Genomic DNA, 25336 nt, shown 5'->3' with positions numbered 1-25336 from the left:
AGGGAGTTATTACTTGAGGAAAGCCTTTCACCCTGTCCCTCAGGGTGAGAAGGGGATTGCTCATGCCCCCACCACATTCCTACCAAGACTCAACAGGAGTCTGGATGGAGGCAGCACTGGGCGCAACAACGGAGCATTGTTTCTCTCCTACCAAATTCGCAAGCTGTTGTTGAAGAGGGGAGATAAAACAGAACAACAACAACAAAAAAAGCCCAACTGTACTTACCAAACCACAGCCCTGCTACCTCAAATTACATGGGACCTTAAATTACCTAAAAGTTAGTTTCAGTGGTTAGACACACAGCCAGATTGTTCCTTTAATTCCACAGATACAGACCTTGTATCTATATGCACAAATATCTAAAAAAAATAGTTACACAGCTAATCAAGCAGGCCTGTCCCCTCCGTGTTATCAAAAGATGAGCCAGGTATAAATATAATAGCCAACTTTTACTTTCATGATTAACATCGGATCACATTCCCTCTGCACAGAATCTCATATTACTTGCATCTCAGAAAACACAAAATATAATTAAAAAATGCAAGTTACATTAATCAAAGTGCTTGAAATTTTAATTGAGATCCATGTTTGTTTTGCAACAGTTTCTCAAAGGCTACGCTACAATGAAACACAAGAATAATTTTGAATGAGACTAAATAAAAGCACAAATCCCAGGAAATAATTCTGCATTTAGAGAAGACTGAATAGAAAAGCCTGATTTTTAACTGAGATCTACAGGATTACCAAGAGCATTAGGGGACGTCCTTGCAAAAATTCCTTTTTGCTTTGAAAAGAAAGTTTTTCAGAAGTATGGAGGCACCTCTAATCTCAAGGCAACAATTGAGAATTAAGTGTCCATATCATCCTTAAACATAGAGTTAGACAAGTATTTTCTAAACAAACAACTTTACAGTAATGAGCTATTAATCTTATTAAAATGAGATTGGTTCTCACCACTGGGATCTGGCACTGTAATTACCAGTCACTCAGTTGTTCCTAATTTATTGGATGAAACAAATAATGTAATATTTCATGGCTGGTATTGTTTTATTGTCTAATATTGATTAAAATATTTACACTCCTACTTTTCAATCCACATTTTAGCACTCATACATATGGCTTTTAGTACAACATCTTTGTGTCAAGTGTCAGAATTTCATTGCAAAAAAACCAGGAACCTGATACCATATAGACAAATCTTCTCTATATTTATGTTTAAACATTAATTTTCAAAAATGATGATTTATAAAAGAAGAGTCTGCTAGTAGCTTTCTTCCAGCTCACATTTACTGCAGATTCTACTGAGCTTCTCCTAATTTAAAGCGTCCCTTTTAGAGTGTCCTGCTGCCTCCACATGGAATGTTTCCTCCCTTACCCCTCCCCTCTAAATTTAATGAAGAAAAAAAAACAGCAGCTGACAGTTTTAAGCAAAAATATAAAGCGCTATAACATTACCTCCATTGCCTTTTACTGAGCTAGGTTCTTGAACACTCTAGGAGCTTTGTGGAAATTTAACCAGTCAGTGTTGAAAAGGGACAGGATTTTTGTGCTCCGAGACCTCTAGCAACAATGTTTTTTTCCCTAGCCTGAAAGTTAGGGACTGCTGTTAAGAAACAGCAAACAGTCTGCCCAGAAAATTCACAGGTACCTGATTGGCCACTTACACTAGAACCCACCAGATTTTACTGATTCTTCCGACACAGACACCCCGCAAATCTATAACAAGAGTTTGCTTCTATGGCAAGAGGAAAAGAGGTGAAATTACTCATTATAAAGTTATTCATTATTAAAATCCTCACAAAGCTGTCCATCTCTGTGGCAGTTTCTGTTCTATGGCATTACGTGAATAGGACAGTTATTTTTCACATGAGAGAAGTTTAGTTGTACATGAAGAAAGCTAACTTTGGTCCACTTGTCCAGCTTCCTAAGGACAGCATATTGGAAATGTGACCACTGATGGTTCAAAAACTAATGTAAAAGCTAACAAAAATAACTGGGTCTTTCATTCCTAAACGTGCACAGTGTGGTTATTTGTCCTAGTTAACCACCTTTTCATTCTGTGTGTCCACTAATTGTTGAGTTTTTAAGTCTTCGGCTTGTTCATGATCTTCCTTATCTACATCATCTACTTGACTAGTTTCCTTTTCTTCTGCTTCTCCTTGATCAACAATTTCATATTCTACTTGTTCCAGGTCTGTTCCATCTATAAGTTCTGCCTGTACTTCCATCTGTATTTGATTTACATGCTCAACATGTAACTGCTCCACATGAACTTCAGCACCTTGTTCAGTCTGAATGTGTTCAACTTCCAAATAACTAATTTGCACCTGTTCTTGCAGTTCCTCCATCTGTGTGCCTCTCACTTGACTGTCCTGTATGAGATCCTGGTGCATCTGTTCCACAGTTACCTGTGCAGGATCCACTTGTACCTGAATTACTGGTAGGACATGGACTTGCTCCACTTGTTCTATTATAGTCATTGACGTTACTGGTTCAGCTTCCACTGGGAGAACCTCTTCTGTCACTATTTGTTCTGAAATATTGTGCATGTCTTTGAGATGCCTTCTCAGCTCACTGCCTTGCATAAACCACAGATCACATACAGTACAGTGGTTGGGTTTGTCACCGGTGTGTATTACCAAGTGATCTTTAAATTGATCCCAGCTGTTAAACACACTGTTACAAACCTGAAACAAAAGATACAGTATGTTAAACAGTGCCAACATAACTATGACAAAGTATAGTCCCTATTTCAGATCATAGCTTCACACAGTGTAGCTTCTTGGTACTTGGATTTAAAAAAAAAAACCCATGTATGTTAGAGGTAAAAGCTGAGAAGTCAGCTTCAGATGAACAGAAGACCTGGTATTTATTTATTTTTAAGAAACAGTGTGCCATTTTGAGTTGTGCATACACAGAATATCTACAAAATTTGAGTCAGTATAGCATTTGAAAGCTTTCTTATTTTAACCTCATGTGAAATTCACATACAGATTCACACCCCAATAAATGTCTGGTGCTAGAATTTTGGGTGGAAAACTATTTATGCAATAATATCATATGATGAAAGTATAATACAAACTATCCTTTTACTGAAGTTCTAGGTGCAGTACTACTAGCCAACTTTTCCTTATCAGCTTTCATTTGTTCATGGCATTGTAAGATATACCTGGCTAGACTAAACTCTCCCATTTTACCATTAAAAAAAACTTGAGTGATTTCAGCAGATAAAAATCTCTTAAAACTCCATTCCTTTAAGTCTCTTCCAGCTAAAAGTACTGCTTTAACTGCAGACATACTGCTTTCATAAAGCACTGGAGCACACTTCCTTCCCTTCAGCAGGCACTGAGGTAAGTAGCCTGAAAACAACACACAAAGACACTGCAGAAATGAATGAGGTGCCAGGGTAGAAGAAAGAAGAGTGGGGTAGAGTCAAGCTCGGAGTAAAGAAACAGGCTCAGGGGTCTTTGTCCATGCAAGTGTCCATGCAGAAAGAAGCAAACAACATGCATTTCACTGTTGACACCTGTCATGGTTTTAGCTGGGATAGAGTTAATTAATTTTCTTCACTGCAGCTGGCATAGTGCTGTGCTTTGGACTTAGTATGAAAACAACGTTGATAACACACCAATGTTTTAGTTGTTGCTAAGTCGTGATTACACTAGTCAAGGAATTTTCCAGCTTCCCATGCTCTGCCAGGTGCACAAGAAGCCAGGAGGGGAGGGGGCAAAGCCAAGAGAGTGGATCCAAACTGGCCACAAGGATATTCTATATCATATGACGTCATGCTCAGTATGTTAACTGGAAGGAGCTGGCCAGGGGAAGGAAGCAGCGATCACGGCTTGGGGACAGGCAGCGTCGGTCGGCAGGTGGTAAGCAGTTGTATTGCTTGTGTTTCTGTTTTTTTCCCTTTTTCCCTTTTCCTTTTTATTATATTATTGTTATTACTATAATAATCATTATCTTATTCTAATTATTAAACTGTTCTTATCTCAACCCACAAGTTTTTTTTTCCCTTTTGCTCTTCTGATTCTCTCCCCCATCCCACAGGGGTGGGGGGGAGTGAGTGAGTGGCTGCATGGTGTTTAGTTGCTGACTGGGGCTGAACCACAACAGCACCCCTTCACTGTTGGCAAAGATTTTTGAAACAGAATGTTCCATCTCCTCAGTTTTCAGCAACAGCACAGAAGGATGGTAGAGTATCTGACAGAACAGGTCTGTATAATGGAGCTGAATATGCCCATTTTGCTGTTGAAGTCTTAAAACCATGTTTGTGATGCTAGTGACATGCTTTTTGTTGTCCGTGTCTCCCCCCCCCCCCCCCCCCCCCAAGGCTCACACTTTAGAAAGAAGTTGCACACACACTTCTTAAAATACTAACCTTATAGATAAGCACTCAAAATTACTTAGTCATACATAAAGGTAATGACTATCAGCAATGCCCAAGCACATAATTACTGTTCTTGCCACATGGAGCCTGATTCAGTACTCAAGGCATACAATGAAGAGCACCAGAAGTGCTCATCAAGCAAGCATAATTTTGTTTTCTCCTCTTTGTTCAGTGAGCCAAGATTTTATTTAGAACTAAATTTGAATAGTGCTCAATAAAGAGAAAAAAAGTCAAGAAAAATTTATCCAAGAATTGCTGTAGCTGCTGCATGCCGAAATAACACTAACCCACATTCACAATATCTGTAACAAAGAAAGCTGAAGCAATGAAGCAATTAAACCAAAGGGTCACAAAGACAGAACAGTATCTTCAATGAAGCTACTAGGTACATCTTTGTGTTATACAGTAGTTCTCATGTTCAAAACAAACATATCTTTCAAGACAATGGTATGCTCCTGAGAATTAACTTCAGACTAGTATAACAACTAAATGACGCAATAGCATTGGTGAAACTTCTGATTAAATTATTTGATTAGCAACACAGAATTCATTCATCTCCTGCAGTATTCACTGCTTTCCGTGAACAAGATCACTCTCTTTTGGGAACAAATAAAGCCAATATCCAGCAGTTTTCTTTACTACACAACCCAATTTAACCTCAAATGACAGCCATTCTGTGAACTAAACAAGGTGAAAGCTTTAAGGGGGGGAGGGGGGGAAGCACGTTCTTATTTGAGACTGCCTCAGCAGCGGAGCAGCAAAATGGTAAATAAAAATGCTACAACCAACCTCAGCTCTCATATTTTCTAGCTTTTCAGAATCAACTTTTAAAAGCTAAGTAACATTCTTCTAAACAGCTTTTCAATTGTCAGCTATGTATAGTGACCAAGTACCCTAGCTATCCATTTGCTTAAAAGACATTACAGATTGTCATCATAAATTGGAATGACTTTCTAGGAAAAGTCAATATATTGGTACCAAACAGAAGAATAATAAAATAGGAAATAAAATAGTACTTTGTATTTTGGACTTTAGTGAAGCATGCTCACAAGCAGGAAAGGCCTAGGTCAGTGCATCAAGAACCTTGAAAAGGAAGCAGAAAGATCAATAAGATGCAGATGAACACTTACCTACCCACAAGAATCTCTCTGATTAACAAAGTATTATGAAGCTCTATATGAGTAATTCCATATTTTAAATGGAACTACTTAGATATAAGAATTTACCCTTATGTTGTGATTGAGTGTAATCTTTATGATTTATTTTACTGAAGGAAGTTCTTAAAGACATAAGCCCATTCTTGTTGCCTTTCCTGCTCAGTACTTCCACACTCCCTCAGTGCAGGAAGGAGGTATCTAGCCTCAGACTCTGCTACTTCCATTACCCACCTGACATTCATACAGCTTCTTTCTTCCCTTTTTAGCTCCAGCTCCAGACTGACAGGCTGTCAGGTGACATTTGAGTGTGCTGTTCCTAGCAAAACGCTCATGGCAGTTTGGACATTCAAATGGTTTTTCACCTGTTAAGACAGACACAGGGATTTGTAAGCATATAAAACCAGCCAGTTTTCAGTCAACTCTCCCTTCTTCCCCTCTCCCTTTTGTGTAGGTTGATAAATATGCTGTAAAGACATGGCCAACTGGATTATTCTACAGAAGAGAAAGACATTCTATGTCCTTTTATTTACACAAATAAAGTTTACAAAAACCTAACTTGGAGTCATAACTCTTATTTATTAAAAAAAGAAAACACCCAAACAAACAACAGTGTTTTGTAGATTAAAAATCACGGGCATTGCTCAAGCAACCAAATACATTGGTGAGCCAAGAGGATACTACAGAACAAAACTCACACTACAGACCTTCACCTGCCCTGTGATCTGGTCACATTTAAAAAGAGTTACTTGGAGCAAGGCACCACCCAGTCAAGGACAGATTTATTCTATTCTTACTCAAATTCTTCAATAGTCTTCAACGTATTCTGCCAAAAGTATCTGAAAGTGACAATTCAAAAGACAACAATGGTGATAACCAAAGGCCAAAATACATTATGTGACTTCTTGAACAGTGCAAATCAACGCTGTGACCTTGGCTGCACTGGTCACAGCAGCAATGAAAAACACAGAGAGCATGTAAGCCTGCCTCTAGCTTGAGAAACGTACTGGCGAGCTGGAGGATAAACTCTGCTAAAGGTGACAACTTGCTTCTCTTACCCCGGGTGTCATCCAACTATGAGTTTAGTCTCATCTAAGTGAGATTTTATAAAGAGAGAGGGTTCTGGCTCGATCTAACAATTATCTTTTTTCCATTTATGAGAACGAGTGAGATTTCACTTGCCAACTGTAACTAACTCACAGGACAAATTCTGACCTAAGATAGTTCAATATTGTGCTGGTCCTTTATAATCCTACAGCCACAGGAAGAACGATGCCCAAAAGAAATATTTTTTAACCCAAAGACATTCATAACAACACAGTGACTTTTATTTGCCTAATATGTAAGAAATGCCAGAGAATTCAACCATAACCATAAAGCTGCCATATAATTGTTTACATTGGATTTGGAGATAAATAGTAAGCCTAGGTTTTTTGTTTGTTTGGGGTTTTGGTGTTTGGGGTTTTTTTTCCTCTCCTTCTCCCCCCCCCCCAAGGCAGGCATTTGTCAAATGAAATTTATTCAAGGTATGTAAATAGAGTCCATTTATTCACTCCTATGGAAGATGTTATTTGCAGTTCAAAGTACATTTCCTGTAAAACATATTTTAGATTTATGAGGAATGGAAAAGACCTTGATTAATTTTTCCTAAGAGGTCTGTATAATCTTCATACAAATTACTTCAGTTACAGGGTTTTCAGACAAGGACTGATTAATTTGGCTGCTTGGAACACATCATGACTCCTTCACTTCCACCTTTGCTCATGTGAGCATGCACACACACTCCATAAAAGGAAAAAAAAAAAAAAATCAAGAAGGCCTAACTTTGCGAAATATTCAGCAGTCGAAATTCCCAGTAAAACCAGAGGGAATCAAAAAACTGTTCTGTGTCTCTTCCTGCTAGGGGATATAAGCTTTGCAAAATATCAGGATTAGACAAGCATATTGAGAGCGGTAGCTTTATTCTAAGACTGATTTCTGTATGAGGAAATCGTTCTTCTCATGCAAGACAAATTAGAGCTATTGAACTCAACAGATATACATTATTTAAGTGCAGCCTTGCAGAATTTCTGTCCTATGAATTACTTATGATTGGCAAGTGAAGTCTCATTCATACTCAAAGGGGGGGGGGGGGGAGGATCATTAGATCAGGCCAAAAAACCTCCCTCTATAAATTCTGGAGATTACTTTGTTAGTATGTTCAGTTACATGACATACAAGACAATTTTGAGGAATTTTTTTTTCCCAGAGACTCAGAAGCTGCTTAAGGCACTGTACTCATGCAGAAGAAAAACTCCATAGCTCTCCTTCCTTTCTTTTATCAAAAGATAATAGCCATTAGTAATGTCAAATTCCTACATCAAAAAGAATTACTAACCCTGATAAGGTGTCTATTTCTGCTCCAATTGCTACTTTCACATTATTGCTGGTGTTGTGATTAAGCAGCAACAAGAACAAATACTTTGTAGGACATTTTCTCCCTGGCCTTTTAATTTTGTTTCCATATTCAACCAGTGCCATACATAATTAAGAACTTAGAAAGCCTTTGGCTCAATTGGAGTTTTTCCACTGGCCTTAGGAGACCACAGTTAAATGGTAGTATCTGGTTTAATTTTAAGCTTAAGGCTTTCAAAATGCTGAACAGGAAGTAATTAGATTCCATGTGTTATACTTGTATCAATAAATATTTAGAAAGTACTCTGCATCTCCTGTGATATGCTAAGTTGCTTCATCCCCAAAATCCTTTGTCACAACAGCAACCAACATACTGCGATATTTGGGTTACTCTATTAATCCACCACAAACTTTTCTCTGAAAATACTTTTGTTAAGTAGCTTGTACTTGGCTTGGTCATAATGGAGAAATGCTCCTTACTTCATAGGGGATAAGGACTTGCCAGACTTTTTATAAATGCAACTTTTAAGGGGCTATTGGGAATAGACTGAATACAGTGTCATATATCAATACTTAGCAGCCCCATACAAAGATGCAAAAGAGCTCCAATTAAAAGGCTTTAGCAACAACAATCCATGAAAGAAATAGGATTCCTACCCTCCATTAAATTCTTACTGATGACTCATAACTGACATATTAAACAGAGACATCTGAAAGATCAGGACAACATATATTTTACATTCAGAGAGCTATCTATATAATGCTTAGTTCCTATTCAGGTAGTACAGACTTTTCAGTGAGATGAAGAAATACATCTTAACCTCCCATATTATATAGAAGGAGGAACACAAGTAATTTTGTACTCAAAAGATACTATCCAGATTTCAAAGAGGCAAATTTTACAGTAACAAGTCTACTATAGTCACTAGAAATGTTTTGCTGTGTTAACAAAGAAAATTAAATCATAGATGAGATGTCAAGAGCAAGGATGAAACTTTCAAACAAGATGGTACGAGAGAGTTAAGGGGGTATTTTACACCTAATGCATTAATAGGCATTTGCTCAGAAGTTCTGTTAGTTAAAGAAACCCTTTAAACTGTGTATTCCACTGAGAAGCTTACAGTTCAGATCATATTTCAACGGAAACATTTACTATTAGAATTGTGAAAATAAGAATAGCTCCTCAGTTTGGTACTTTTCAAGAAGAAATACTTTAAGAAATTATTTTGAAAAAAGTCTTTAAGATTTAATAGACTTGAGAGAGAAGCTTCATTAGTGCTTTCTGATTTTAGGTGCCTATTTTTAACCACCTCAAAGTTTATATCAATGGAAAACAAAGAAATAAAGCAAATAAAAAAAACAAACAGCATTTTAGTTATAACTAGAAGCCAAGTATTTCTAGCACTCAGGACTTGTGTTCTCTTCAGCATATTCTCTACTTCCCCAAAACATGCAAAACCCCAAAATGCTAGAGCCAAGGCCACGAGGCCAGGACCATAGCAATACTCTTACCTGTGTGCTTCCGGAGGTGCTCTTTAAAATGTCCAAAGTGGTCAAACTGCTTATCACAGTACTGGCATATATGTATTTTTTTGCCAGGTCTTTGCTTCTTGCTGGCACCACCTTCATCAAGGTGGTAACACGTGAGGTGCTGTTTCAAAGCACTCTCTCGTAGGTACCTTTTATTGCATATGTCACACTTGTAACTCTCAGTAGAGTGTGTTTTCATGTGTTCCTTAAAATGGTAAAACAGTTTAAAAGAACGGTTACATTTCTCACAATGGAATAAATTCTTCACGTGTGACAGCTGAAGTTCCACAATTTCAATACCTTCTACCTGTTCGCATGAGTGATCAGTTGCATTATCACCTTCTTCTTGGATCTGGCATTTTGTCTCTCCCTGACGATACTTACTGGTGATGTCTGCCAAAAGAGCCAGAGCAGATTCATCTGATGTACCCGTTGTCTGTATGTACTTTATAGGTTGCTCTGCAGAAGCTACTTCAAGTGTTTTAATGCTGTCATCTTCTACTTCAATTGTCCCCTCAGCAATCTCAACCTCAATTTCAACAGGCTCCGATTCTGCAGATGGCAGTGTTTCTGTGATAACGTTAGAGGTTTCAGCTATCTTCCTCTTTTTTGGTTTATTTTTACCTTGCATTTGATTTGATTCTAAGGGTGATGAATTTCCTTTGTTCCTGCAAAGCATGTGCATAAACATAGTTAAGATCCATAAGCACTGACATAATTCCTGCCTGATACTAAGCTTCTGCATTAAACACCTGATAGCTGTTCCTCAAAGAAGCTGAATGATGAACCACCACATAACCTGCATGCATTGCAGAAGCTAATTTGTCCTTAATCTATACTTCTTAGAGCTGTAGAATAGCACGGTTAAAGCTGTGGAGCCTTTGACATAAGGTTAATAAAGTGTTTTAAGTAGCTCTGCTTGAATGATACACACCACCTAGCAAGAAGAAAGGGCCATTTAGCCCAATGACATAGGTTTATCAAAGAAACTTGTGAAATTCTGACTTGGAAAGAAAACTTCCCCAAAGGAAGGAGTTATTTCTGAGTAGGCAGGCCAAAGAAGATTCAAGTCCTTCCTATGCTATTCACCCCTTAAGCTCTGGAGTGCATGCAATTGCCTGCAGCACTTACAGCTTGTTAGAAAACACTACAGCTGTGACTTCACACTATTATTATTGTAACATCTTGTACTTCAGAAAAGCACACAGCTAACAGTTGAGGTAAAATAAAAAAAGCCACTGGGATGTGGAAAGAGTATTCTAGTTTAATTTTCTGAGCTTAAACACAACACCCAGCTCTGTTCCTCTTCTCCTTGCACCATAAACACACAACCCCCTTCCTCCAAGATGCCAGGAACAGCATCCCATCCCAAACACAGATAGAACTGACTGGGCCAATGCTTTCAAGTCACACCCTCATGATTACCCACAGCACTTACATGCTGAAGGTTTTACTACTGATTATCAGTTTCAAAATTGAGTGGCTATCTTCCCCTCAAATCAGACTGACAAGTTTTGTGCTTTTACCTTCCTTTGCAGCCTAATAAATCCTTTTACATAACCTACTCCCTATCACTTTTAGGTTTTCTAGTAATAGGAGATATAAGGTTTTTCTCCAGTATCTGTACATCATATGGCAGAGATGTGTGGCTAATGACCTAATGCAGGATACAGCTTATTAAATTGCATCTTACTATATTCAGATACAGGAAGACAGAGCAGCTAAACTTAGTTTCATCTAGCCTGGATTTCCAACGTCTAGAGGGCAACAGTTACTTTGCACATTACTGCAAGGAGCTCCAGGATCACATATCAAAATAATAATCTGCTCAGCAAAAAGGAGACTACTGTCCTTGAACACATTGTGTGGTTCAGGTGTGAAACTTTGAATGGGGATACACACATACAACACAACTGTACTTCAAGGAACAACAACTGGTTGTTTTCTTTCCAGTCTAGATTATGTGATGTGCAACTCTAATGCATTACACAAATGGTTAATTCTATAATAATCCCTACTTTAGCTGAGCTTTCTGAAGCTTACCCCTTTCAGTCAAAGCTCAGACAGAGGCACTGTATTGCAATTCTTCCCCCTTCTGCTGTGGAGGAGAAAACCAAAACAGTGGTACTCAAGTTTGTTTTACTAACCAAAAAAATCCCACCAAAAATCAAATAAACTTTTCAAAATCTATGAACAATGGAAATAACTCTAAGAATAGACTGGCTTGCACATGTGTTTCTTAAGCAAAACATTTATTTCCTTGTAACATAAGAATTACAGCATTTACTAGTGACGCATAACCAACAAACGGCATAACATTATACAATAGTGGGAAATAATTGCAGGCTGGACAGTTTAGCTTGACAGACTGATCTGAATCCTGGTTCAACAGCTCCACTGGTGTACACAGACTCAGCATTACCAATTAGAACATACTTTTTCAGTTTCAAGTGTCTTTCAAATTTCTCAAGCAGACAGCAAAGGTCTGGTTTTTTCCCTGAATAATAAAAAAAAAGTTCTTTTGGTGATACCATGCTTAATCTTAATAATGTCAAAAAAAGGGTGTTGGTGGGGTTGGATGGTAGGACTAGAAATACACAGTCCCATCTTTCCTATTAAAAAAAAAAATTACATATTCAGCTCTGCTACCAATCCACAGAATAAGTACAGAGTAAATTGATTAAAAATATATCAACACTGATGTTGAAAACCAAGTTTCCAGTGTACCAGGTCATGGAGGTTTTGTTTGCTTAAAAAAAAGAAGTTAGCTGGCTAGTAGAGAAACTTGGGGTCAATGCCGCTCTCCTTAGCTAGTGTGTCTATGGGGAGATAAAGAAGAAGCAACAATCTTTCCTTAGCTTGAACACAAAGGCCTTTCAGCAGGTCTAGAAGAGAAAGCAAGGATAACTGTAATGCTGGGAGGCATTTATTGCCTCTCCCTCTGCTTCATGACAGAACAGTGTAGCATACAGAAGGAATGAGAACATGACAGCACTTTATGAAAGGGAAGGAAGGGGAAGAAAACCAGCATGATGGGAATGGCACCTGCTTTTCTCAGGTTAAAGTTTGGTAATGGAGTACAGTTCCTGGTACTGGGTAAAAGGTGCCACAGCAACATTTGATTAAGTACTGATCCCATATAAAACTGATTATAACAATTACATTTGTCCAAGAAGTTTGAGAGATTAATTTTGCACCAAGAAGTTTTAAAATCACTGCCTATTCTCTTGAAAGCAGAAAGCTACATGAAATCAAAACACCAGCACAAACTTGTTAATGTGGTCTAATTACCTGAGACACATCATCACTGTACACCCAGCTCTCAAATGAGGTGTGGGCAGTCAGATAACACAGAGACCTGGTATCAGTTACCACAAAGTCACAGCCCTACAATGTTTGCAACATTTACCAGCCATGTCACTTGTCATTGAGTTCCAGCCCAAATGTGACGCTCATTTTTTTAAGACTTCATACTCTTATACTATAAGATATAGGTTGGAATTATATAGCTCCCACAAAAGTTTAGGAGGTTTCAGGATAAAGAACAGCACTGCAAAATACTGGCAGCTGGCTCTCATAAAAGGATTCTTAAGACTCTATGTTTCAGTGTTGGGAAGAAAAAGAGGCTTATGTGTTTACCTGATTTCAAGTGCTTTGATTGCTTCTAACATCTGTAGATACTCAGCTGCTTTCCAAACATCATTTGCTTCTTCCTCACCTTGGACCATTAGTTTTGCCGTATAAGTGAACTCAATTAGGTGACGAAATGCCATGTTACTTACACCTGTTTACAAGCAAGAAAAACAGCCTCTTTTAGCAATTCCTCAGTCTCATCTATCTGCTGAATCTTGCACACTTGCCTGCTCACCATTTTGCTCAGAATACTTTGACAGCCAGTTTCATGAAGATGCCACCCTTGAAAGGCTCATGTTGTAATAAAAAGTCTACTATAGAAATAAGTGAATCTGGAACAACTACAGAGTCATGCCATGACAAAGATAAAGGAAGGATAAGATGTTCAAAAAGCTGTTTGTATAGAATAATAAAAAGTATAAATTTAAACATAAAAATATGATCTCTCTGATCATATGAGACCTCTGAGCAGCAAGTTACCAGAAACTGAAGTATTGCTCCAGGAAATTGCTCCTTGTCTACCAGACAAGTATTGCTCCACATCTATCCTGTTCTTGCACCCCAGCCAAGGCATATTTTCATTTTGCTTCAGGGGAAGTTTCTCCCAGTGGCAATAGCTACCTGTACTGGTTTTATCTGGGACAGAGTTAATTTTATTCATAGTAGCTTGTATGGGGCTATGTTTTGGATTTGTGCTGAAAGCAGTGTTGATAACACACTGATGTTTCAGTTATTGCTGAGCAGTGCTTACGCAGAGTCAAGGCCTTTTCTGCTCCTCACACTGCCCCACCAGTGGGTAGGTTGGAAGGTGCACAAGAAGTTGGGAGGGGACACAGCCAGGACAGCTGACCCCAACTGACCAAAGGGGTATTCCATGCCATATGACATCATCCTCAGCATATAAAGCTGGGGGGAGTTGGGTGGAGGGGCCACTGCTTGGGGACTGGCTGGGCATCAGTCAGTTGGTGGCAAGCAATTGTTTTCATTTGCATCGCTTGTCTTTCTTGGGTTTTATTTTCCTCTTATTTTTTCTCTTTTCCTTACCATTTTTTAAAAATTATTTTTGTTTTTAAACTGTTTTTATCTCTTCATAACGAATGAAGTGAGTGTCTTTCTCGCTTTTACCCTTCCAATTCTCCCCCCATCACACTGGGGGGGAATGAGCAAGCCTGGCTATGTGATGCTTAGTTGCTGGCCAGGGTTAAACCACCACACTACCCCAGACCAACAAGAGCTGAGATCTAGAAAGCTAATTGATATAACCAAGCATACATTTAAGCCCATGCCAAAGATACTAAATTCATTTTGAGCTTGGGCACACAACTCTGAAGGCTTTTTATTTGCATGAATCAGACTACCTTCAATCTCCACCAAGGGCTCCTGAGTAAAATCTTGGAAGAATTTGTAGAAGAATTGGCTACAGGCAGCAAGAACAGCCTTATGAGCTTTGAAATGGTGACCTACAAAGAGAGACAAATTTTGGTTTAGGATAACACCTTCCTTACTCATAGTGCAGAATAAGTGCAGATGCAGAGAAGCGAATGGCTGCAGAACCACCCAGTCTACAAATCTATTCCAGCAGTATATAGTCACTTAGTATGTCTCCTTGTAACATAGGATACCACTGCAGCTAGCCTGTCCCATCTCATGCAGACCCTTGCTGACATCGCTGACCTTGCTGAAGCTCTGCAACTCAATCAGCTAGAGAACTCACTCCAGAGTGTTTCTCTTTTCAGATATTTAAGTTGCGGGAAATTCCTGTGCAATCAACCAATATTTGTATAAGTACTCTGTATGCAACAGTCAGCTCAAGTTAGGGAAAAATATTTTTACAGTGTTTTGGAAATCCTTAGACAACATGTTAAATATAGTACAGCAGTTTCAAAATGGGCTTCTATCTGAAAATATTTACCCCTTTATTTGGAAAAGCAGAAACAAAATTATTAATCGCTGCTGGAGACTCTGTTCACCCCAAGATTTTAAATGAAAGCAAGCAACTCACACACCAATACAGAACCAAGAATTTGTTAGCAGCCTAGTTTGACAGCTGACCTGGGACAAACCCAACAGCTTCCCAGCACAGCTTTCAGAATTCTCTGTATACCAACTGGTTCTCAGGCCTGTACGTACCATCGACAATCAGAGTGATATCCGTAAACTGGTCCTGCTCACGTTGCTCATTCAGTCTATCCAAAATAATTTTATAGTGTTCAGGGAATTCCTGGGTACATTCCATCATTTCTTCAGCTTCCACGGCAAAAGGACTAGTCTGCAAAAGATGTGGCAGGACAATAAGAATACTGCACCACTCGGTAAATACTATGCACAGTCAGGCTAGTATACAAACGTTAATTAACTAGCACTTTTCAGGGACTACAAAACCAATGAAACACCAAACTATCTTGATAACAGGTTTACCTGATTTTAGCTGACAGGTAGGAAACATTAGGATTAATGGAGTATGGCCTTATTTATACACATGAAAAGACAGTCAAAGTGGGCAAGTGCATTTCTTTATTCTACAGATTCAGCAGGAACCCACCTCTCTCAAAGCAAATACTGCAGGGATGTAACATCTCCACAGCTAACTATTCTACAGCATCTCAGCAGCATAATGTCAGAATCTACATAAAGTTACTTCTTACGATTCTACCAATCCACTTAGTGGAAGAACAGTTCTGAAAATTTTCATACTTAAGTCACATTGTGTATCTAGTGAACACAAGATGTTTACTTCCTTTAAATAAGGATGTAATAAAGCAGCACTTTTCAGCTTCTGAGTACATAGGAGTTGCCAGGGATTTAGTGTGTTGTCATACTCAAGAGCAAAGAGCTGCTTATTCGCTCGGCCTTCTTACACTTCTCCCCCTACAAGGTGAAATGGTCTTTGCCAACCTTTTGAGAGACATGTAGACTTGTAATCTGATGGCTCTTCCTCCCTCAGTTATACAACAAACATAGCTGGGGGTGGGAGTTGCAGAGGTTCTCAAACCTGAAGAGGTTTAGCAGAACTAAACAGAGGTTTAGCCTGTGGATAAGACACAGATGTTAGTGTGCTGCTTATGCAAAAGAATCTCTGGAGAGAGTCCAAATGCTTCAATGAAAGCATTTCACAAATTAACTCCAGGCAAAATGACTTCAGATCTGTGCAGCAGCACTCATCTTCAACTCCCACATTCACATGGCTCTCACACTGAGAATGCCACAAAAGAAGCAAAGACATTTCAAAGTCACATTAATACAGAAACTTTGTTTCTTTTCACAGCCTAACTCACTTTGAAGAACATATGGTTTCTGAGAGATGGTGATTAGGCTTGAATGAGTCTTAAAGGAATTTGAGACACGCACTTCAGTATATTGTTAGGCTTAGTATGGACAAAAGGAAGAAAGTCAGGAGAGCAGCTAGTATCAAACCAAACATTGAATACAGAGATGGAAAATTCTGGCATGGCAAAGAAGCAGTTATCTTCAGAGTGCTAGAAGAAACTAGATAGCAGGTGCTCCCTAACTTCTGGTGCAGATTTTTGGTGTACAATTGGAATTGGAAAGTCCTGAGCACAAACCTGTTCCTTACGTGCACTAACCACATCTGAGCTGATGCCACCATGTTTGCTAACTTCCCCATGCAGCTGTGTAAATCCTACCTCGCTTCCAACAAACATACATACTGGTATATGGGGTTCAACAGAAGTAGAGAGGAAGATAATTACCTGGTTATGATAAAAGCAAAGTTATTTTCTTATGACTAACAGACATCAAGTAAAGGAAATTGTGGAATTTCTATTTTTACCACAAAACACACTTTCTTGCATCTCAGAAAAACTGTCCCACGGAGAAGTCATTTTGCCAAGAGGATGAGAAAAGAAGAGCAGTTGCTTCTGCTCATGGAAATCTAGTTCTATCTGCTTATCACTGCTTTGCCAAGCAGATGCAGAAATACATATCAGGACCTTGTGAGGGCAAGGGGGAAGGTGAGGTTGAAGGGAAAGAATGATGCTGCTGCCAACTTCACTTCACCTCATCTATAACAATGGGTCTAAGACAGATGACCAGCAGCTCCTGCCTTTCTTCCATCATCTGGTATTCTACATGAAGTCTCATGCAGGAAGTTGTCAGCCATTTACTTCGCTGTTTAATTCTTCTTACCCATTTTTGACACATCATACAAGGATAGATGACTTGCAGTTAAACACATAATTCCCTAAAAAGTTAAACCAAACAAAATTTCACCCCCCCAAATCTCATTTTATCCAAAATTTACTTCCAAATTGCATGTTTGTAGGAAGACCTTACAAAAGAAACCCCTCAAAATAACAGAGCAAGCCCCCCGAATCCAAGAAATTTAAGAGAGTTTGTCTTTCCAAGAACACTGAAAATCAAGAAAACAACAACTTATCATAGGTAATTTATTGTCCTGAATTAACACAAAACTAGCAAAAAAAATGTGAATTTATCACATATCTAAATACAGTTGCTGCATTCATTGAGTAGTCTCATTTTAAACTGAGTGATATTGTAGAAGAAAGCCCAACAGAACATGTTCAATGAGAGCATGACTACTTTGGAGCAAGAAGCAAAAGGAACGTGCAGTCCTCAGAGAAAAACCAAGAAGCCAAGGAAGGCAGACAGAAGCAATCCAAATTGACACTTACACACAGGCTCATAGGTGAGTGATGGAAACTGGATTAATTCAGTTACCTGGATTTTCTTGGAAGACTCAGTTGACTACTGACTTAACCTTATCAACTTCTGACACTGGATGCATTTCACATGACATGCATGCAATTTGCAGATCTATTCTTATAAGTCTACCTCAATGAAACCATCTTGTTATTTCCATACTCCTAGACTTCAACAGGAGTTCCTCTTATTTTAGGCATTAGGCATTTGTTTTCTTTGCCTATATGGACCATACACAAATGCAGGCAGGCAGAGCAAAGTTATGGCAATTCAGACAAAACGTATCAAGAGACTGAGCACTGGCCAAACCACTGCCATCTTGTACCCATCTCAGGAAAGGAGGATGAGGGGCGTTTGGTGGGTAACAGCAGCATTTGCTTCAAGATAACACAGACATGAGAACTTATTGCATACTTTGCTATATATTTTTCTTCAAAAATAACAACTGCAGAGTAAGGATGCAAGCCAGCCCCTCGGTCCCCTCTCAGCCACAGACAAGACCTCGCTCCTGCTGAGGCAGAGGCGACCCAGGCACCCACGCCCTACCGAGCCGAGCAGGACATACGCCGGGTGCGGCACTGCCAAGGAGCAAGAGAGGCCTCTCACTACCCATAGCGGCTGCGAGGCGGCACCACGACCTGCCGTCGGTACCCCTTGTAGTCCCCGTCGGCCCGAGACGAGGCCGGAACCCCTCGATGCCACACGCGCCGCCTCCGAGCTTCAGCCCGCGCACCCCATGATCAGCCGCAGCCTCATAACAGTGAGCGCGACCCCCGCTAATCGTAAGGCGGCGGCAGAGCCCGCCCCAGGCGGAGGAGCCAATGAGCGCCCGCCGAGTCCCAGGAACAGGAGAAGGCGGAAGGCCTAGCCAGTGCCAAGTGTCCTCCGGGCACGGGCACTCTGAGGGCGGCGCGGGCGACCGCCGGCAGGTGTGAGTATTCCACAGGAGCGTCCCCGACGACAGGACCCGACCGGTGCCAGCCAGAGCCATGCGTTTAGCAGCACCACCGCCTCGTTAGTCATTATTACGTCATCAAAGCGCGCACGAAATCGATCCCTGTTCAATTCCCAGCCGGGTCGCGCTCCGGCACTCTGTAGGGTGGGGAAGCAGTTCCGCTAGGTACTCACCGCGAGGAACCCCTTGTCCTGCCCGCGCTCGTTCCACCGTTACCGCTTCCTGCTTCCCCAGCACGCTGGAAAGCGGAGCAGGCGCCGGCCAATCGCGACTCGCATTCCCGGCCTGCACCACACGGCGGAAGTGACGGCAGGGTCACCTTTCACAGGACAGGGTGCGCAGGAGGCGGGGGTGGGGTTCGACTGCTCGGTGCATTCTGGGAGTTGTAGTCTGGGGGTGTGTGCGTGCGTGTCACGGCAGCTGGGGCGAGCCTGGGAGCGGGCTACCCTCCCCAGGGCTGGTACACTTCCGTGCCGCTGGTGCTCCCCGCAGAGCAGCAGGCAGTGCCCGCGCGGGGCGGGGCAGCCGCGGGAACTGGCGGCTCCGGTGGTCAGTTCGTGCAGTCCTGGCTCGGAGCTGCACCGGGAGACCGGCAGCAGCGGGTTGCCTGCCAGGACGGTTGGTTGTGGGAGCGGCCGGCGGCGGCCGCCTGGCGCCCCGCCGGAGGGCGGTGTGACGGCGGGGAGGTGGCCTCAACTGTTCCGCCCTTGGGAGGGGCACGGCTGCTTTCTGAACATGAAGGAAAAATGCAATTAAATTCACTACTAAGACTAAACGCCGTCGTTTTTCCCAGACCTCAAGTCTGTGCCTTCACCGGTTTCATAAATGAACCAACAAGTCAATGCAAATTACTGTTGTAACAAAGTGCCTGCAATATTTGACTGCCCTTACTGCGAGATCAAAACAAATAAATACATAGATGTGTTCTGATTGCTGAAAGAAAATGCATGTGTTTCCTCTTCTAGATGTGCTTTGGGAAGTTATGTTGCTGTATTGATACCGTAAGTCGGCAAATATAAGAACCCTCTAAAACTCAATTTGTAGCTTTAGAAAGCAGGCATTCTTTATTGTGGTGCCTAGCGTGCCCCCCGAGTTGCTCTACTACAGGGGTTATATGCAATCAAAATATGCATATTCATTAGATTTCTGGGAAATTATCATATTCGTACTATTTTTGGAACTCATTAATATATGCAAATGTCCTTAACACGTGCGCATTCATGTTCACTGGTGGTCTTCCAGGGTCCTGTGGTGGTCCTCAATAGTCTTCCTCATCGTGTCCGCTGGTTGAACTCAGTCTCTGGGCATGCTCAGTTTGTCTTTGGCTAGGTTACACAATTCTTACTGATGTTAAACTAGCTTATTCTAGCGCATCTCCCTTATTTATTCTTGTGGAATAATCACTGGAGGTTACTTAGAAATTAAACATATGTTTTTAGAAAAGGTACAGTATTGAAGAAGCTTTCAGGGTGAAGTGCAGCTGATATGTGAGGAATCCATAACACTAAAGTTCCCTAGTAACCATTGATATCGGCAATGCCAGGAGAACTTGGCGTACTGACTCTAAGAGGAGTTGTCCGGAGGGTGGAGCAGTGTGGAGGCATCGCGGCAGGGCTCTGTGATAAATGGGAACTTGAGGTACCATGGAGCTGGTACGCTGCATATTTGCTACCCTGGGCCAACAGTCCGTCATACTTTTGATAAAATGCTGTCCTTTTGGTGAACTTTGCTCATTACAATATCATTATAATACCAAAACACACCTCCATCCCAAAAGCTACCCGCCTCTAAGGTGCGACCACCCCTCACTGGGCATGCTCTTGGAATTTTTCTAGTCCACACCTTTAAAAGCAAAGCAAGGGAATTTTACACCAATCATAATAAAGGTATGTATGACTAGAGTCACTCAAGCTCCACCTGAAAGATAAAAAATAGTATAAAATGTGTGAAGAGAAAGAGGGTGTTAGGGAAGATACCATCATGTACCACTCTGACTTCTGGGACCAGTCGACGGGCTGAGTCTCTCTTCCCCTGCACTGGGACGCCTTTGGGTAAGATTGGAAACCTCTATAGAGTCACTTTAAATCTCTAATGTATTAGAGTTGCTTTGCTTCATATGAGTCGCTTCATATTTATTTTGCATAAATCTCTAAGGCATTGGAGTTGCTGCGTAAATCTCCATTGTATAGAATCGTGTAGATCTCTAAGGCATTGGAGTTGTCCTGTAAATCTCCAATGCATAGAGCCGCCTCATATTCATTTAGCATACTTGTAGCCTAGCAGTGTACTCATATCTTTGGTATTTATGTGTGTCTTGTAACCAGCAATCTTATCACCGGTAATCCAAAGAACCTGTGTATCTGTTGCTTTAATAAATTGTACTATACGTTAATCTGTCTATGATTGTTCCCATTGAACGCGACCGGCCTGGGCATCTGCCAAATTAGTTACTAACAACAAATACTCTGATGAGTGGTTACTTCTACAACCCTTAAAAAATAAACTGTTGACCAAGTCTGAGACTAAGACTGGACTTAGCCGCACCTAGACTCCTCTCTGAGAAGGAGTTTAGAAAGCAAGGGGGTCCTGCCTGAACCTCATGACTCAACGATAGGGTCTCCCCCTAGCCACTCCTCAGACTCCTACCATTAATGCAACAATTCTACTCAAGGATACAGTGTCTCTAGACTCCCTTCTATCTAATTACATATAGCAAGTTTTAAGACTATCTTATTCATCAAGGATTCCAAGTATTTCAAAACTTAGCTATGTTGCTCCAATTAGAGGAGGCTGTATGTTCTCTTGAAGCTGGTATCAGGTATCAGTATTTTGTGCAGGTGCCTATGTTAATTAATGCAATCTGCAAAAATATTCTGGAAGCCTGACTGGCAGAGGGCCTGGGAGCGCTTACACCCCCAGCCCTTACCAGCATGAATTAATACACATGATTCTCTTCAGCTCCCATCATTGAACCAACCTCTCTCCATTACATAAACCATTCTTATATACAGGGTACACATGCCGTGTTGCTTTTCTTTTATAATTTAATACATGCCATGTTGGTTTTCTTTCGTAAGTTAAATTGAGTGGTACTTGAAATGAGTATTGTAAAGTGGTGTCAAAAACTGCATTGAAATACTACTCAGCAAGTGTTCCTTTCTGTGGTGCCCAGCTCTGCTCCTGTAGATCCAAGTCCTCACAGCTGAGCAACACCAACAGAGCTGCTGATTTATTTGGCTGAGGTGCCTTAGGAAAAAATAACAAGTGAGCAGCACTGGCTGTAACCAGCCCCTCTGCTATCCTGTCTGAATGCTGGCATCATGAAATGTAAATTTCTCTTCTAGGCCACAGCCTTCAGGTGTGGAACAAGTGAATGTGGCCTCCCGTGACAGCACCGGAGACCTCATATGCCTATGTTTATACCATATGTGGAGCTAGTGTGATAGAACACATTCAGAGGCGGAGAGAAGGGAAAAATACTAGCTTAGGAGGCAGACTATATTAAGGCTGATCTTTTGCTAATAAATGGCTTTTGGCTTTGCTTGTGCATGAATACGGAGTCCGCGTCATGAATCGCCACATTCAGGGGCATCCATAGTCAGCCAGGCTTCATGTGTTGTGACCAGATGAAAACATATTAATCCAAATAAACAAACATAATAATTTAAGTTGTCAAAACAGACACAATGATCATCCCTTTGACAGCCTTTATATCAATCAGGACAACATGCAATGACTGTATGTTCTTATGAGCTTGCCCATATAATTCCTGTGAATGAAATTGTTTTATTAACTTCTCCAGCACTTTTCCCTAGTGCCAAATCTACGTGATTACCTTTATCGTGTTTGTCCTCCACTAAAAGGGTAAATGCATATGAAGTTAATGCAGCCATTCAGCAGAAATCCTACAACATCAAACAAAACATAAACAATAGACATTCAGTCAAGTTAAAATTAATTTTTATATAGTCTTTAATACAGAAACGCCTAAGAGTATGCGTAGTAATACAAAAAGATTGACAGTTCTATCAATACTGAATGTTTTTAATGTAATATAAAAAAGTTTGAAGTCAAATTTATGTCCCTTTTATTTCCTCATGTTATTGCTTAATGGCCTTGCTAATGTAATAATATTAATTTTCCTGCTAGTAGGTCTGTTCAGACAATTGTTTTCAATCTAGTTGTCTGCCACACCCATTCTTTTTTTCTGGTACGTGGGAGTACATAAGGAATGTTGATGCCTCCTGTGTTTAAAAGATATAGTTTGCTTTAAATCATTATAGATCTAATTTTTAGTTGAAGAACTATCTCCAATAGCTTGTAATTCAAATCAAAATATTGCTGAAGTTACCACTATAGGACCAAAACACAACACAATAATTAAAAATAGTTCAGTTTTTTCATTCCAGCACCTTCTACCTATCCAGACAAGGTCAGTGGTTTGCTTATTTTTCAATAATTTGTTTTTTTTTTCTGACCATTTGCTTTTTTTTTTGCCATGATATTTTTGATAGTGCTTCTTTACTTTTTTGCCTATGGCTTCACCCTTATAACTGTTCTGTCAGATTAGATGGGAGCTTTTAAATGAATGGTTCATAATTTGTCCTAATAGCTCTTTAAATATAAAATTAGACTGAGCTATAACTTTTCAGGTTCTCCTTTTTCTCTCTTAGAGATGGATGTGGTGTTTCGCAGCACTACCTCTAGGATTTCTGAGAGTTATGTTACAAAACAATACAATTTAGTTGTAAGCCTCAAAATAACGTGGTTATAGTGCATTTTATTTACACGAGGAAAAAAATGTTAAGCAAACATCCAAATGATTTTTTCTCCATATCTCTAGTTTAATCTGTATTAGCCATTTCTATGGCTAAAAATTCCTTATGTTTTTTTCCTTTTCTAGAATCACCTCAATGACACTCTGGAGAAATCTATATTCACTAAGATAACCTGATAAGACTTCTGGACTCAACATTCAGCTGAGTTTGGGAATAATACCAAAGCATAGATGTTCTCCTCCAGCTCTGAGCTTCTCACGGCAGTGTTGAAGAAGGTAGAGAACATTCGGCCAGACTGGGTGTTGGTTGCCTCTCCCATGGAGAGCTGTGAAGTAGCAAACAGACAAAAATTAATACTAAACTAATAATAGAAAAGCATGAATCATACATTTCCCTTCTTTAATAAAACCCCTCTTGTCTGAAGAAATGAAGATATTAATAAACTGCAGATGTGAAACCAAGAATTCAGAAGTCATGCTTATGTGCAGGATTGAATAGATAACTATTTTTCCAAAAGCAGTTGATTCAGATTATAAACGAAGGCCAAAAGGGACCATTAGCTTATCCAGCTCAAGGCTATCCACCTAGCAGCCTGTGACCTACACCCAGCTTGCTGGAGAGTTCTGTCTGGCTCACCAAATAGTTTTGAAAACTGCTTAGTGCACTCATACACACCCAGATCTCCTGCCACACTGTCCTGCATTATGACCAAATGATTCACCCAGGGAGGTGCAGAATTCAGATAGCTACAATGTGGCCTTTTCTGGTCTCTTCTATTAAAAAAAGTCTTATGAAATCAACTGCTTATTCCTGTAGTGATATCGATCATTTGCAAGAAATCTTCGCTGTATCAGAAGACTCAACATGTCTCCATTCCACAATGACTTGTTCTGTGTATGAAAGGACTTTACTATCATGCCTGTAGCAATCCAGGTGTGTGCTATTACACAAGAGAAAAACATTTCTGTAGAGTCCCTTTGATAAGTATCCCTAGTGAAACAATACCAGTGACTTTTAAAAGTTTTTAAAGGAAAATAAATATGGGTTGTGCCTCAGTTCTGTTAATTCTCCTCACCTCATTACTATTTCAAGAGGGAAGATATAAAGAGTTAATGAAAGTCAAAACATTAGAAATAACTGTAAAATGCAATGCTTGAAAACTGTAACATACTGAATTGTGAACTGATGTTGAAAATCCTTAAACCTTACATCTGTGACACAAAGATGCCAGCTTGTTCCTTTGTTATCTTGATATTTTCAGAGGAAATGCACAGCTAGTACAGGATGTGTGTTTATATCTACTCAATATTGTCTGCTGCCCTACAGGCTCCATATCAAATCTGATCTACTGTGTGCAAGTTTCATATTTTTGTAACCCCACAAAAATCAGCTGACTAGTGAAATCAGGAAGATAAGTTTCTGGTGAAAACTACAAGAGAGGGTGGTTGAATTCTAGCATTCTTATCCAAATATTTTCTTTTATATTATTTTAAATATCTGGAAGAATAAGCAAGTCTAAGAAGTTAGTGTTTATCAGTTCCCTGCATAATTCTGCAGAATTATGAGAAGCACGCCTAAAAGAACTGTATAGTGGCTTAGCGCTTAAATAACACTAGGTGTTAAGTACTTTGCTATATTTTCCTTTTATCCCAGAATATAGAATCATAGAATCAATACAATGGTTTGGGTTGGAAGGGACCTTTAAAGATTGTCTAGTACAACTCCCAGTATAAATTCAGCAGGCATTGGCTAGGTCAGCATTTGTCTAGGAAATCTCTTAAGGAAAACCTGTGTTAAAAAGTTACCTGTGTTTATTGTTAA

The 25336-nt window shown here is 40.0% G+C and overlaps 1 protein-coding gene across 4 annotated transcripts; it reads right to left on the bottom strand.

The window, feature by feature from the left end:
• Window positions 1-555: 555 nt before the first annotated feature.
• LOC142049398 (zinc finger protein 131-like) lies at window positions 556-19122 on the bottom strand. Of its 4 annotated transcripts, none has more exons than XM_075077086.1 (8): window positions 18911-19122; window positions 15998-16130; window positions 15233-15371; window positions 14461-14562; window positions 13109-13253; window positions 9452-10137; window positions 5780-5910; window positions 556-2688 (listed from the first exon to the last, which is right to left on the bottom strand). In XM_075077086.1, the coding sequence occupies exons 3-8, from the start codon at window positions 15339-15341 to the stop codon at window positions 2038-2040; spliced, it is 1824 nt and encodes a 607-aa protein (XP_074933187.1). In that variant the 5' UTR covers window positions 15342-15371; window positions 15998-16130; window positions 18911-19122; the 3' UTR covers window positions 556-2037. The 4 variants fall into 4 exon arrangements, with proteins under 4 accessions (XP_074933187.1, XP_074933186.1, XP_074933185.1 ...); XM_075077085.1 differs by lacking the exon at window positions 18911-19122 and adding an exon at window positions 18329-18820; XM_075077084.1 differs by lacking the exon at window positions 15998-16130.
• Window positions 19123-25336: the final 6214 nt, after the last annotated feature.

Source organism: Phalacrocorax aristotelis, chromosome W, assembly GCF_949628215.1.
Source record: "Phalacrocorax aristotelis chromosome W, bGulAri2.1, whole genome shotgun sequence".
In the NCBI taxonomy this organism is placed as follows: Eukaryota; Metazoa; Chordata; class Aves; order Suliformes; family Phalacrocoracidae; genus Phalacrocorax; species Phalacrocorax aristotelis.
This window is presented reverse-complemented; position numbering and strand designations above follow the sequence as displayed.

Bases quoted from the DNA above. Each gene is read 5' to 3' on its own strand.
- LOC142049398 (XM_075077086.1), bottom strand. From the start codon at position 15,341: ATGATGGAATGTACCCAGGAATTCCCTGAACACTATAAAATTATTTTG. The intron at 10,138-13,108 runs GTAAACACATAA...CATGCTTTGCAG, and splicing joins ATCAAAGCACTTGAAATCAG to GAACAAAGGAAATTCATCAC. The intron at 2,689-5,779 runs GTGGGTAATGGA...CTTTTGTTTCAG, and splicing joins AGAAGCTGTATGAATGTCAG to GTTTGTAACAGTGTGTTTAA.